This window comes from Chiloscyllium plagiosum, unplaced genomic scaffold, assembly GCF_037043375.1.
Source record: "Chiloscyllium plagiosum isolate Xiang-an unplaced genomic scaffold, Cpla_swu_hap1 HiC_scaffold_14, whole genome shotgun sequence".
NCBI classification, from domain to species: Eukaryota; Metazoa; Chordata; class Chondrichthyes; order Orectolobiformes; family Hemiscylliidae; genus Chiloscyllium; species Chiloscyllium plagiosum.
Genome location: NW_028270152.1, coordinates 67,129,322 through 67,144,662, shown reverse-complemented (window position 1 = coordinate 67,144,662; position 15,341 = coordinate 67,129,322). Strand labels below are relative to the sequence as shown.

Sequence of the window (15,341 nt, the reverse complement as noted above, 5' to 3'; positions counted from 1 at the left end):
GATGCTGGAATCTGAAACCAAAAGAGAAAATGCTGGAAAATCTCAGCAGGTCTGGCAGCATCTGTAAGGAGAGAATAGAGCAGACGTTTCGAGTCTAACTGACCCTTTGTCAAAGCTAAAAGCTTGACAAAGGGTCAGTTAGACTCGAAACGTCAGCTCTTTTCTCTCCTTACAGATGCTGCCAGACCTGCTGAGATTTTCCAGGATAGATCGAGTGATTCCTTAGAAGAGTATAAATGCAATAGGAGTATACTTAAGAGGGAAATCAGGAGGGCAAAAAGGGGACATGAGATAACTTTGGCAAATAGAGTTAAGAAGAATCCAAAGGGTTTTTACAAATTCATTAAGGACAAAAGGGTAACTAGGGGGAGAATAGGGCTCCTCAAAGATCAGCAAGGAGGCCTTTGTGTGGAGCCACAGACAATGGGGGAGATACTAAATGAGTATTTTGCATCAGTATTTACTGTGGAAAAGAACATGGAAGATATAGAATGTAGGGAAATAGATGGTGACATCTTGAAAAATGTCCATATTACAGAAGAGGAAGTGCTGGATGTCTTGAAACTCAAAGGTGAATAAATCCCCAGGACCTGATCAGGTGTACCCTAGAATTTTGTGGGAAGCTAGAGAAATGATTGCTGGACCTCTTGCTCAGATATTTATGTCATCGATAGTCACATCTGAGGTGCCGTAAGACTAGAGGTTGGCTAACGTGGTGCCACTGTTCAAGAAGGGTGGTAAGGACAAGCCAGGGAACTATAGTGAGCCTGACGTCAGTGGTGGGCAAGTTGTTAGAGGGAATCCTGAGGGGCAGAATGTACATGTATTTGAAAAGGCAAGGACTAATTATGTATTACAAACTTGATTGAGTTTTTTGAAGAAGTAACAAAGAGGATTGATGAGGACAGAGCCATAGATGTGATCTATATGGACTTCAGTAGGTGTTCGACATGGTTCCCCATGTGTGACTGGTTAGCAAGGTTAGGTCTCATGGAATACGGGAGAACTAGCCATTTGGATACAAAACTGGCTCAAAGGTAGAAAACAGAGGGTGGTGGAGGAGAGTTGTTTTTCAGACTGGAGGCCTATGACCAGTGGAGTACCACAAGGATGGATCCTCTACTTTTTGTCATTTATATAAATGATTTGGATGCGAGCATAAGAGGTATAGTTAGTAAGTTTGCAGATGACACCAAAAATTGGAGGTGTAGTGGACAGCGAAGAAGGTTACGTCAGGTTACAACTGGATCTTGATCAGATGGGCCAATGGGCTGAGAAGTGGCAGATGCAGTTTAATTCAGATAAATGCGAGGTGCTGCATTTTGGGAAAGCAAATCTTAGCAGGACTTATACACATAATGGTCAGGTCCTAGAGAGTGTTGCTGAACAAAGAGACCTTGGAGTGCAGGTTCATAGCTCCTTGAAAGTGGAGTTGCAGGTGGACAGGATAGTAAAGAAGGTGCTTGGTATGTTTTCCTTCATTGGTCAAGAGTATTGCGTACAGGAGCCGGGAGGTCATGTTGTGGCTGTACAGGACATTGGTTAGGCCACTGTTGGAATATTGCATGCAATTCTGGTCTCTTTCCTATCGGAAAGATGTTGTGAAACTTGAAAGGGTTCAGAAAAGATTTACAAGGATGTTGCCAGGGTTGGAAAATTTGAGGTATAGGGAGAGGCTGAACAGTTTGGGGCTGTTTTCCTTGGAGCGTCGGAGGCTGAGGGGGTGACCTTATAGAGGTTTACAAAAATTATGAGGGGCATGGATAGCATAAATAGACAAAGTCTTTCCCTGGGATGGGGGAGTCCAGAACTAGAGGACATAGATTTAGGGTGAGAGGGGAAAAATATAAAAGAGACCTAAGGGGGTGGTACGTGTATGGAATGAGCTGCCAGAGGAAGTGGTGGAGGCTGGTACAATTGCAACATTTAAAAGGGATTTGGATAGGTATATGAATAGGAAGGGTTTGGAGGGATATGAGCCAGAAGCTGGCAGGTGGGACTAGACTGGGTTGGGATATCTGGTCGGCATGGATGGGTTGGACCGAAGGGTTTGTTTCTATGCTTTACATTTCTATGACTCTATGATGGGTAAAGGTTCTCCACAAAGACCCTTTCGCTGCAGTCATCACCAATGGGTGTGATCAAACAATTTTAACATTTTTAGGGGCAGTCGGCAGGGCTGTCCCCGTTTCGCCACTGTTTTTTACATTGGTGATTGAACTATTGGCAAAGGTCATTCGTAGGGATCCCAATATATCAGCTCCAGAAATGGGGTCAAAATTACATAATATTTCACTGTATGTAGACGATGGCCATTTTTTTGTCAAATCCAGCAGTTTTGGTGCATCATCTGATGGAATGCATCAGTGTGTTTGGCGCCTTTTCGGGGTACAAGATTAATCGTGCAAAATCAGTGGCCAAGCCTATGGGTGGTCTTACGAAGGTGCTAGGTCTTAAGGGCGAATATCGATTCCCATTTACGTGGTCACAGAGGGGTTGTCTGTATTCGTGGCTCAGTTCTGGATTGGCTGTTCAAAGCTAATTTTGTTCAATTATTTGACAAAAGCAAACAAGACCTTCAAAGATGGGAGGCGCGTCCGGTCTCGTGGTTGGGTCGGAGAGCGCTTATTAAGATGAATATTTTCCCTATTTGTTATACCCTATATGAATGCTCCCCCTGATTTTCGATAAGCAAACATTCAGGAGATTGAATGTCTGGTTCAGCTCTTTTATTTGGCATCATAAGCAGCCCCTCATTAAACTAGCTAAACTGCAATTGCCTCAGACTGGGGGGAGTGGATCTCCCGGACATTAAAAGCTACCAACTAAGCTCGCTTTTATCCTACGTGAGTGATTGGGCCTGTGAGGGCCCTCTTTCAATATGTTTAGATATCGAAATCTCCCAGGCAAGGTGTCCCCTTACTAGCTTGGTGTTTTTGGACAAAATGAGGACAGTTAGGGAATATTGCCATAACCGAATAGTTATCAATACTGTTAAAGCATGGAGGGCAATTTGGCAGAGGGAAGGCAATATTGGCAAAACATCTTCTCTTACACCTATTGTGGATATGCCGGGTTTTAACCTGGGTTGATAGATTCATGATTCAAACATAGGGCAGCTAGGGGTGTGTCTGCCAGAGGCGATTTATTTGAGGGAAACACCTTTGATGAGTTAGCAAGGAAACATGAGCTACCTAACAGGGACTTCTTTCATTTTTTTTCAAGTTACGGATTTTATTCAAAATATTACTTTTGACTGTTCCCTACAAATCTGATATAGAGAGGAGGGTGCTCAGTGCTAAGAGTACACTTTCTGTCAGCACATTATATCATCAACTGGGGGCTACCCCCTCAGATGAGTTCGATCGACTCTGCAGGGTGTGGGAGGGAGAGCTAGGCATTGAGGTCTCCTCAGAGGCATGGGAAGATATTTGGGAAAACACAAGGAAGCTATCAAGTTGCAATAGGACCCATGCTTTACAGTTGAAGATTCTACACAGGGTCCACTTGGCCCTGGACCGTTTACCAAAATTTAAACCAGGTGTATCTTCAATGTGTCCCAAGTGTAAGGTTGGTATGGGCATTCTTACCCATTGTCTCTGGTCCTGTGGTAGGCTTCAAACATACTGGAGCGCTGTGGCAGGTACAATGGAGAGGATTTTGGGTGCAAGGGTGGAGAAGGACCCGATCTCTCTTCTTCTTGGTCTGCTCAGCGTATTCCCTGTAGATGCGCATAAGAAAAAACGTCCTCACTTTGTGCGCAAGAAAGAACAACCCCCCGGCTGTCAGGTTGGCGGAAGATTGTTATGGAAAATTTTCTCTCAAGTTTTGTGCACCACAAAACTGAGAATTTTTATAAGACATGATGGCCCTTTTTGGACTACCGGAATACAGATTTATCTGCCACACTAATAAGGGCTTTTATATGTCCGTAACGATTGTGCTTTAAGAGTCCAATATCCAGGAAGGAGGAACTGCGAATGTATGGATATCTTATTTGGCTGAGTTGAGTTATTACTATTTATTAGTTTGTTGTTGGCTATTATTTATTTAGTTAAATAGTTAGTTGGGTTTTATAATACATATTTTTCTTTATATATATATTTTTATACATGAGGGCTGTTTGGGTTTTTTAAACATTTTCTTGTGTTCTTTCCTTGTATTGCTTTGAATTGTATTGTTTTGTATTTGTTATAATATTTTTAAAAATCTATTTTTCAATAAAAATATATTTAAGAAAAAAGCTTGAATGAAGATGGTATTCGAGACAAATCTGCCAACAACTCAGGAGCAATGACAGAGCTGTTTGAATTTGCACAAGCAATCCCAACATTTAAACAATGATATGTAGAGACATTTTCATTTGGCTTGAAAAATACTGCAAAACAAGTGAAGTGACCCACAGAAAATTGAACCTTGCTTGTGCAGAGCAGACTAAATAGAAAAGCTCATGAAGTTAATGCCATGTTTTCAGAGATTTCCACAGATGAGATGGACAAACATGTATTCTCTGTGCATATAAGGTGTTTTATAAAAATTCACTCAAGATTGTCCATATTTTACCAGTGGATAGGGTCTATCTGGTGATAGGAAATGACTTGGTGGGCTGGAAGTGGTGAGGTTTAGGACGTGATAGTGACTTTCCAGTAGTCTCAGAAAGATCAAGTGAGGTCAAGGAGGAATTACAGGAAACGTTTCCTGGCATGATGCCCATCAGTATAGTTAACCAGTCAATGGTCAAATATGCCCAAAATTTGAATCACAGATAGATGGCTCTAAATCTGAAAACCGAGATGGTAAACGATCAGAATTAAGTTATAAGAAAGCTTTCCCTGGTCATGGCTCAACAAGTTGAGCTGGAGCTAAACAAAATGACACAAACTGTCCAAACTGCAGCTGAATGCTACTATTTTAAAATGACGCGATGAGAAAAGAGACACTTGGTCATAGACCTGCAGAAGAAAAGAGGATGGTGGTGCTATCCATGTATTCTTCGGAGATAATGAAATTGAGTGTATGAACTTCTCATGGCTGACCAAGCAAATATTTGGAAGGCCCAAGCTAAGTATAAGCCAGCATTTTTACTGGCAATGCCGCCAAAAGAACATAGCATTGTTCTGTAAAATATGCCATGTATGCCCGATTGTGGGAAAGCCCCAGTCTGTAAAAAAATGAAAAAAAAAACACCAGCCCTTCATTCCCATACTAGTTCCTGTGGAACCATTTAGCAGAGTGATGGTTGACTGTGTAGGATACCTGTCAAAAACCAAATTGGCCACCAGTATATCCTCAATATTGTGGATGTGGCTTCCTGGTTCCCAGAGACCATGCCCGAAAGAACTATTTCTGCCAAAGGAGCACATTAAAACCTCACCTAACCTTAGTTACACAGGATGTGGATACAGGACAGTCCTTTCCAATCAAACAATATTTGTGCCTACGTCTTGAGCAGCAAGCCTAAGTGACAGCAGAAATCTAATCCACAAGCACAGAAGGCTGTTTTGGGACATCTGCTCAGGCTGTAGAAGAACTTGCCATGAAAGGGGGAAGGATCCAGTCATCATGATCCATCTAAGTGTCGATGAAATAGGCAGAACAAGAGGTTCTGTATAGGCAGAATTAGGAACTAGGCACAAAATTAAGCAGAATTTCAAAGGTGATATTGTCTAGGGAAGCCAATGGTATAGACCAAGTAAGATTACAAAATTAATGTATGGCTTAAAGACTGGCGCAGACGAAATGTGTTCTAATTTGTGGAGCTCTGGCACCAATATAGAAGGAAGTGAGAGCAGTGCTACTGGTCCCATCTGAACTGTGACAGGACCATTATTGTGAACTTCTGAGATTCAAAATGTTTTGAGTTTCAAAGGTTTGATTTAATATTTCATTCCCAAAGATGGCAGCTTCAACAGATGCAATACTCCTCTGTACTGCACTGAAATATTACTGAGTTATTTGCTTGACTGCCGGAAAGGAGCTTCAATCTACAATTTTATGCCTTAGTAGCTACAATAACAATATTCAGCCAAGTCTGAAATCTAGCGATGCTAATAAAATGAGAGAAACTCAAGAGAAATAATATGATCATATTAAAACCTAAGACTGACAAATGCTCAATTTTGCCCATCAAAATTAAATGCCTGTCTGCACCAGCCAGTGGTACACTGAATATCATTCATGTTTTTGTCTCTAAGGCCCTAACTGCCAATTAGTTCAAAATACCAAGTTAAAAATCACACAACACCAGGTTAGAGTCCAACAGGTTTAATTGGAAACACTAGCTTTCGGAGTGTCGCTCCTTCATCAGGTGGTTGAGCAGCGCTCTGAAAGCTACTACTTCCAATTAAACCTGTTGGACTATAACCTGGTGTTATGTGATTTTTAACTTTGTACACCCCAGTCCAACACTGGCAGCTCCATATCATTCAAAATACCAATTAGTCAAGGAATAATTGATGAAAGGTTAATATTATTTGAATCTGAAATACTAACATAACGTGTACATAATGATCACTTTAAGACATTCCTCTACATTGTCATGTCCTGTACCAATTCTCAAAAGGACTGATCACACGGTACTAAGTTAACAATCATGACAACAACTACCTTAATATTTTTAGTGGTACATTATGTTACATTGCTTTATTCAAAGATACATTTAAGGACAACTGTCAAAGAAATTGCATGAATACTGGACTTCATAAACTGCTTTTTAATTCAAGATAAGATTCAGTAGTTTGGAACGAGAATGGCCTCTCATATGGGATTTGCCCAGAGACAAGTGCATGTGACCTTATATTGAATCTATCCTGGAAACAAACTCATATGACTGCCTTATTGTGGAGATAGAAACTCAAATTGAAATTATTCAAAATCAAGTGCAAATTTTAACACCTCAACAGAAAGGAGAAAAGCAGCTGGCCTTGCTGCATACAGACTCTCAGGACAAGTCAGGAAGACAGATATGTGGAAGACCACCAACCAGGTACTGCTATGCCAGCTAGAAGAAAATGACTGTTTTAGGGTAATCACAAAGCAGAGTACTGGTGAGCACAGAACTCCTGTTAGAGGGAACATGGGTGACAGAGTGTTAAAGGAGAAAGTGAGGTCTGCAGACGCTGGAGATCAAAGCTGAAACTTTATTGCTGGAACAGCACAGCAGGTCAGGCAGCATCTAGGGAACAGAAGATTCGACGTTTCGGGCACATGCCCTTCTTCAGGAAGAGTGTCAGAGTGTTAAAACCAAGAAATCATCATTTGCATCTTGCTACTTCAAATCCATTTAATGCTACTGTGAAAATTGAGTAAGGGCACTTTGTTTAAAAGAGTCAAAGTGTGGAGCTGGAAAAGCACAGCCAGTCAGGCAGCATTCGAGGAGCAGGAGAGTCGATGTTTTGAGCATAAGCATTTCACATCCTATTCCAGATAAAGAGCTCATGCTCAAAACATCGACTCTCCTGCTCCTCGGATGCTGTCAGACTGGCTGTGCTTTTCCAGCACCACACCTTTTGTCTCTAGTCTCCAGCATCTGCAGTCCTCACTTTCTCCACTTTGTTTAAAAGGGCAATAGAAGATTCAAACTGGTGAAGCATGGACAATGGACCCTGTTAAAGCCAAGATGAACATATTTTAACACAAGACTACACTTCTGCCATCAGTACACTACAACATAGACATGTTGTATGTGAGATATTGTGTTATGAGATATGGTGTTATATCTTTATTAACTCACCCACCAGCTCACTTTATTAATACTTTATTAATTCCTGATAATTCATTCATAACCCTTTATTAACCCATTATTCACTATAACACTGTTTCATTCATTCATAAAATTGTGGTTCTGTAGTATATTTTACTATCCAAATTTAAAACAACCCTTTCTAATCAAAGCTACCCTTTCAAACCCATTACTGCATTTTCACACGTTATCCGGCCTTGTTACAAGCAGTGTTTACCTCTGAATAAGTGTAGCATACAGAACAATCAAGTCTGCACAAAACATTATAATATTTATCAGTCCTTACCAACCATCTTCTAGACTTGAATAGATTTCCCAAATAATAAGTAACTGTTAAATACCTTTTAACTGGGTCATTATCCCTTTAAGAAACTAACTGACAAAACAGCGCTTTCGCCCCTTCACTGTTGCTGAATCAAAACCCTGGAAATCCCGAACGACATGGTGGGTCTGTCTACAGTACATGGACTGCATGGTTCTAGAAGGCAGCACACCACCACCTTCTCAAGGCCAACCATGGACATTTAATAAATACCGGCCAGCCAGCAATGCCCATATCACAATAAAGAATAAATAAAAGTCAAATGTCATATCAACAGTAGTGTAACTCTATCATACCTGTAGGGATGCTGGTGATGATTTGTTCTGTTCCTGATTTTCAGGGTCATCATTCCGTGCAGCAAGAAGGGTCAACTTTCTATGACAATAATCAGCAAGGTCCAGAATTGCCTCATCTGCAGAATCACACACGTCCTGCATGCAAGAAATTAAAAAGAAACTTTTCGTTAGTTGTGGCCTTGAAAACAGAGCTCAGTGGATGAATATCTCACCCATCACCATGCTAGAATCAAACAGATCAATTTTCACAAGAAGCTTTGAAAGTCCATTGCTTTCACAGTTACATCACTCATTATGGTGCGGTGTCCAAAAGGATAAAATTGCATCACTCGACAAACCAGACCTTTGGAATGCTGTTACTGAGTAAATAAAATTACTAATTTTCTTACAGCATCAAGGAATTGGAAGTACAAAGAGAATGGGTCATGAAGGGATTCATTCCTCTTTGCAGAAATGTTCCCACTTTCAGAAGATGTGTTTGGTGATCAACAGTAACTATGGTTGAACAATATTTTATTATAGTAGAAAAGCAAAAGAAGAAATATTTATTAAATGTTCCAATCACTTTGCCTTAGGGTGAAAAGTTTGCAGAGATGGCAGATTTCATAGATACTCACCTCCATGATGGAGTGACAGCTTCAAGTATGTTTTTGGATAGTTCTACTTCATCTGAATTGAACCTTGTAAAGTAGATGCTCCATTTTGTTGCTACTACTGTGCTTTAAAAAAAAGCTAAGATTTTTTTTTGATTTAATGAAAATCTCCTTAACAACAACATACTGGATCCAAGGTAGATGCCTAACTTGGATGTAATCTGGGTGACAAAAGCAAAAGAGGGGAAGTCAAAATTCAGGTAGGCTGATACTTTCTCATTTGTTAAAAATAATATTTTTATTGAAAAGTAGATTTTTTAATATTACAACAAATACTAAACAATACAAAGAAAGAACATAAAAAAATTTAAAAACCCATACCACCCTCATTGTACAAATGTATAAACATATATAAAAATATATTAAAAAACTCCAACTAACTACTTAACTAAATATATAATAACTAACAACAAACGACTGAATAATAATAATACAGCTCAGCAAAACAAAACCCTAACTCTCGAATATCGAGAGCATTAATTTTCACATATTCATACGTTAGCAGTTTCCCCCTCTCTGGATACTGGACCTGTAAAGCACATTCGTTACTTCTATAAAAAAGCACTTATTAATGTGGCAGACAAATCTGTGTCCAAGTAGTCGAAAAAGGGCCGCCATGTCTTACAGAAATTCTCAGTTTTGTGGTGTACCATACTTGTAAGAAAATCCAAGGGGATATGCTCTGTAACAATCTTATGTCAACCCAACAGGCCCAAGTGATTTTTGGACATCTAACCTAACAAGATATTCTTTCTTGCACAGAAAGTAAGGATGTTGAAAAGTTTCTTCTTATGCGCATCTACAGGGAATTCACTGGGCAGGCCAAGAAGAGGAGAGATCGGGTCCTTCTCCACCCTTACACCCAAAATCCTCTCCATTGCACCTGCCACAGCATTCCAGTATGTTTGAAGCCTACCAGAGGACCAGAGACAATGGGTGAGAGTGCCCGTACCGACCTTGCACTTGGGACATGTTGACGATACCCCTGGTTTAAATTTTGACAAACGATCCGGAGCCAAGTGGGCCCTGTAGAGGATCTTCAACTGTAAAGCATGGGTCCTATTGCAAATTGATATATTTCTTGCATTTTTCCAAATATCTTCCCATGCCTCTGAGGAGACCTCAACGCCTAGCTCTCTCTCCCTCACCCTGCAAAGCCGATTGAACTCATCTGAGGGGACACCCCCCAACTGATGACATAATGTGTACTCTTAGTACTGAGCACCCTCCTCTCTATGTCGGATTTGTAGGGATCAGTCAAAAGGGAAAGAATTTTAAAAAATAAAATCCCTAACTTGAAAAAAAAACGAAAGAGGTCTCTGCTAGATAGCTCATATTTCCGCGCTAACTGATTAAAAGACATCATTGTGTCTCCCTCAAATAAGACAAACCCCTAGCTGCCCAATGCTTGAATCTTGAATCCATCATCCCCGATTGAAAACCCGGCATATCCACTATAGGTGTAAAAGAAGATGTTTTGCCAATATTGCTTTCTCTCTGCCGAATTGCCCTCCATGCTTTAACAGTATTGATAATTATTAGGTTATAGCAATATTCCTTAACTGTCCTCATTTTGTCCAAAAACAGCAAACTAGTAAGACAGCACTTTGCTTGGGAGGTTTTGATATCTAACCATATTGAAAGAGGGTCCCCACAGGCCCAGTCACTCACATAGGATAAAAATGAGCTTAATTGGTAGCTTTTAATGTCCAGAAGGTCCACTCCCCCCCAATCTGTGAGGCAATTGTAGTTTAGCTAATTTAATAAGGGACCACTTACGATGCCCAATTAAAGAGCTGAACCAGCCGTTCAGTCTCCTGAATGTTTTTGTATTGAAAATCAGGGGAGCATTCGTTTAGGGTACCATATTCATCTTAATAAGAACTATCCGATCTAACCATGAGACAGGAAGGGCCTCCTATCTTTGAAGGTCTTGTTTGATTTTGTTGAATAATTGGAGTGATGAAGATGCCCAGATACACAAATCCCTACTGTGACCACTTAAATGGGAATAGAGATTCACCCTCAAGATCTAGCACCCTCGTAAGACCATCCATAGGCATATCCTCTGATTTTGCAAAATTAATCTTGTACCCTGAAAAGGTGCCAAAGGAGTTGCTACATTGTATCAGGAGAGGCACCGAAACTGCTGGATTTGCCAAAAAAATGAGGACATCCATCCATGTACAACGAAGTCTTATGCAATTCTGACCCCATTTCTGGAGCCGATAAATTGGGATCCCTACTAATGGCCTCCGCCAACGGTTCAATCACCAATGTAAAAAGCAATTGCAAAAGGGGACAGCCCCGTTGGCTGCCCCCTAAAAATTCTAAAATTGCTTGATCGTACCTCATTGGTGATGACTGCAGCAAATGGGTCACTGTAGAGAACCTTTACCCATCTTATAAAGGCTTCCCCCCACCCAAACTGCTCTAGAGTATAAAAAAGATACGGCCACTCAACTCGGTCAAATGCCTTTTCTGCATCTTGAGAAAGCACCAATCCCTGTATTGACTGTTGTTGACACATTAAGCAGCCTCCTAACATTATTAGATGACCTGCGGCTCTTTATGAAACCCGTCTGGTCCTCTTTAACCATAGCAGGTAACACAGTTTTCAGCCTTAATGCAAGAGTCTTAGAGAGGATTTTGAAGTCGACATTTAAGAGTGAAATGGGCCTGTAAGAAGCACAGTTCTTCGGGACTTTCCCTTTTTAAAGAACAAGCGAAATATTGGCCTCTCTTAGAGATGGCATGGGATGATCATGACTGTACGAGTCATTGAACATATTAGGCATCAGGCCTGACAATATGCTTATAAATTCCTTACAAAATTCGCTGAGAAGTCCATCAGGACCAATTGCTTTTCCACTCTGAAGCTGCTTCACAGTTTCCTGCACTTCTTAAGAAAAGACTCTTGTTCGGGGGTCATATCCAGAAGCTCCAGATCCTTGAACAAGGACTCTATCTTGGCCTGCGCCTTCTCACAACCCTCAGATTGGTATAATTCAGAGGAGAATCTCTGAAATGCTGCATTAATCTTTTTGGAATCACATGTTAGGCTCCGGGCCCCTTCCCTAATCGACGTAATGGCTTGAGGGGCGCTCCTTTTCCTGGCGCGATATGCTAGGTACTTGCCTGGTTTGTCACCATATTTGTACAATCTTTGTTTTGTGAAAGTAAGCTCCTTCTTTGCTGTTTGCGTGAGTCAATGCAGACCGCAGTGCCGTAATCCTCTGTAGCTTGGCCAACAAGGGCCTGTCAAAGTAAGCCTTCTCGGCTGCCTTCAACTGTGCTTCGAGAAGATGTTGCTGCTCGTCCTGCTGCCACTTCCCCCTGGCATAGGTTTTGGCAGTTTCCCAAAGAACGGATGGGCTACTAACTGAGCCTGAAATAATGTCTCCGAACACCCTAAATTCTTAGAAACATACTCCACAAACTTACTATCCTTAAGGAAAAAGGGATTCATTCACCAGTGCCTTGGGCCCAGTATAGCATCCTTAATCTTAACTAACAGGTACACTGGGGCGTGATCAGATATGGTAATACTACCAAATATACAAGATGCCACGAAGTCCAGGATTGCTACAGGGGTCAGAAAAAAAAAATCAATCCTGATGTGACATCTCTGGATTGGAAAAAATTTAAAATCCCTGCCTGTAGGGTGGAGATGCCTCCAGATGTCCACCAAGCTTAACTCCACATACAGGTCCACTAATTGTTTAGTTTGTGCAGAGGGTACTGGGGGGCTTTGAACAACCTGACTACCATGGGACCCATAAGACAATTAAAATCTCCCCCTATGATGATATGCCAAGATTCGAGACTGATCAATTTAGAGAACGAATCTACCAGAAACTTGAGGGGTTGGGCCAGAGGGCAATAAACGTTTAAAACACCATATTCTTCCCCATTTGTCAAGGCTTTGAGGATTACAAACTTCCCGTGTGTGTCTTTAACACAGTCTAGTAACTTAAATGGGAGATTCCTCCTAACCAATAGAGCCACTCCCCTACTTCTGGTATTAAAAGATGAAAAGTAAACCCAATCAAAGCCATTCTGCTGTAGTTTCAAATGCTCCCTATCATCCATAATAAAGCAATATCCACCTTTTTCTTTCTAAGACTCGAGAGTCTCTTTTTCCTCTTAATTAGCGAGTGACTCCTCTTGATGTTCCAGGTACACCACTTAATCAAGTCATTAGCCATAACTTTCTGCAGTGACATTTAGATTCTAGAGAGGAGGAACTCGAATTACAAATCGCCAAGCCTCAGTGTTGCAAAATCCATTGAACATAAAAACTACATAAACTAAAACCAATACATTTAACAAACCTACAAAGCTATCAAAGATTCTATACAACAAAAACCAAAAAGCAAACCAACTTATGAAGCGCCAATGGCGCTGAATAGAGGAACTCTCCCCCCAGCCATAAAGGGGCATCTACACATCCCAAAACCCAACTTCCCATCCCGCTGCCAATACAGCAGCCCCTGTAAGCAGGCATCTAGCCATCCCAACCATTTTCTCTCCTCCTAGCTAGAGCCGCACCACAAACACAAGCAGCAAAGAAAGAAAATACACCATGGAATAACAATGTGTACAAAGAAATTTTGAAAAAAATAAATACCCCACCCATCCTTTGGTGTAATCTAACTTAGAAATTGAAAATAAATATCCCAGCCGCCCTTGAGCCTAGTTTATACCAGATTATTACCAATAATAAATAGGAAAAGGCGGCCCCAACCGGGCTTCCTTTTTTTAAAAAAGAAAAGTAGAGACATATCCAAACAACATTACTATTTGTACATACTAAATTGTTCAGATTAAATTAATTTGTCGACAAAGTCTCTAGCCTTCTCTGATGTGTCAGAGATGTACAGATCCACTAAGGTGATCCGAAGTACCACCAGATACCTCAGAAAATACTGGATCCTGAGCTCCTTCAGTCTTTTCTTGATGCCATCATTAAACCTTTTTTTCTGGATCACTGCCACTAAGAAGTCCTGGAAGAACATAATCCCTCATAAATTAGGGATTCTGGAAGCTTTGATGATTCTCTCCTTATCTCTGTAGAGATGAAACTGCACCAAAATAGGACGAGGACGTTGGTCCAGATCTGACCTGCATGCCATGACCCGGTGAGCCCTCTCAATCTTCAAGCTTCTCATTCCAGCCTCCAAGTTAAGGAATTTTGGCAACCAGTCTTCAATGAATTCCACTGGTTGCTCACCTTCCTCACCCTCTGGCAGATCGACGATCCGAATGTTTTTTCTCCTGCCCCTGTTCTCGAAGTCATCAACTTGGTCAAGCAAATTACAGACCTGTGTCTCCAGGGCCTGGATCCTATCCTTGGAGGAACCGGTATCAGCTCCCACCACTGTGACTCTGCGTTCTACCTCATCCTTCTTTTTCTCAAGGTCTCCCAGCTGCTGTTCATGCTTCTGCAGCTTTATAGAGATTGGGGCCAGCTTGACCCCTACATGCTTCCAACATCTCACGAGATTTCACGAGCTCCGTTAACATGACCTGGTAGAAAATACAGCCAGAGGATCCTGCATGCTGAGCCGCTGGCCCAGCCTCAGACGTACCTGCTCCCTTCTTCGGCATCCTTGGAAGGCGAAAACTGAGGTAAGTTGTTTCCTGGGACTCCACGACATTTCCAGAGTCCCAGGATATTGTGTGATCTGGGTAGGGTGGGTTAGGACTTCATCCCGCTTGCAATGTGGAGTGGAGCTCTTCAATGCGATTTTTCTAGATCACTGCCATCTTGGATCCCCTGATACTTGCTCTTAAGCGTCCAAGACAATGAAATGATTGGACTTCAGGGATCACAGAAAAATATTCGTATTTTCACAAGAGTGCGATTAGTAACAGTGAGGTAGTAGGATCAGGAATTGTGTAAGAGTTCTCTTCCTTCTTCATACTACACAGTGCAGAACAAAGAATCAGGTTGTCTATGAGAACTGCAAATTGATTTGGAAATTATGCAAAACAATGAGTAATTAGTTCAGATATATTTTGAATTGTTTTCTAGGGCCATAGTTAGCATTTGGAACTGAGATGATGACTCTGTGCAGTAAACCCAAGTAAACATATAAGACTCTGAGGAGAATAAAACAAAGAAGAGTCACAGGACTTGAAATGTTAACTTTTTTTTGCCAGACCTGCTGAGTTTCTCGAGCAACTTCTAATTTTGTTTAAGATTCTAAGAGGGCTTGACAGAATAGGTGTTGAGATGTTTCCATTAGTGGGAGAAACATGAATCTCCGGTAGGAACATAATTAGAAAATAAGGGGAAGACCTATTTAAAATGGAGATGCAAAAGA

At 41.1% G+C, this 15,341-nt stretch overlaps 1 protein-coding gene across 1 annotated transcript in view; it reads right to left on the bottom strand.

Annotated features, from left to right (window-relative positions):
* zmynd10 (zinc finger, MYND-type containing 10) overlaps nt 1-15,341 on the bottom strand; it is an 88,661-nt gene that overhangs the window by 30,248 nt on the left and 43,072 nt on the right. Inside the window, exon 5 of the mRNA XM_087994503.1 lies at nt 8,360-8,494. Within this exon, the coding sequence (XP_087850629.1) occupies nt 8,360-8,494 (135 nt within the window). The remainder of the gene's footprint in view (nt 1-8,359; nt 8,495-15,341) is intronic.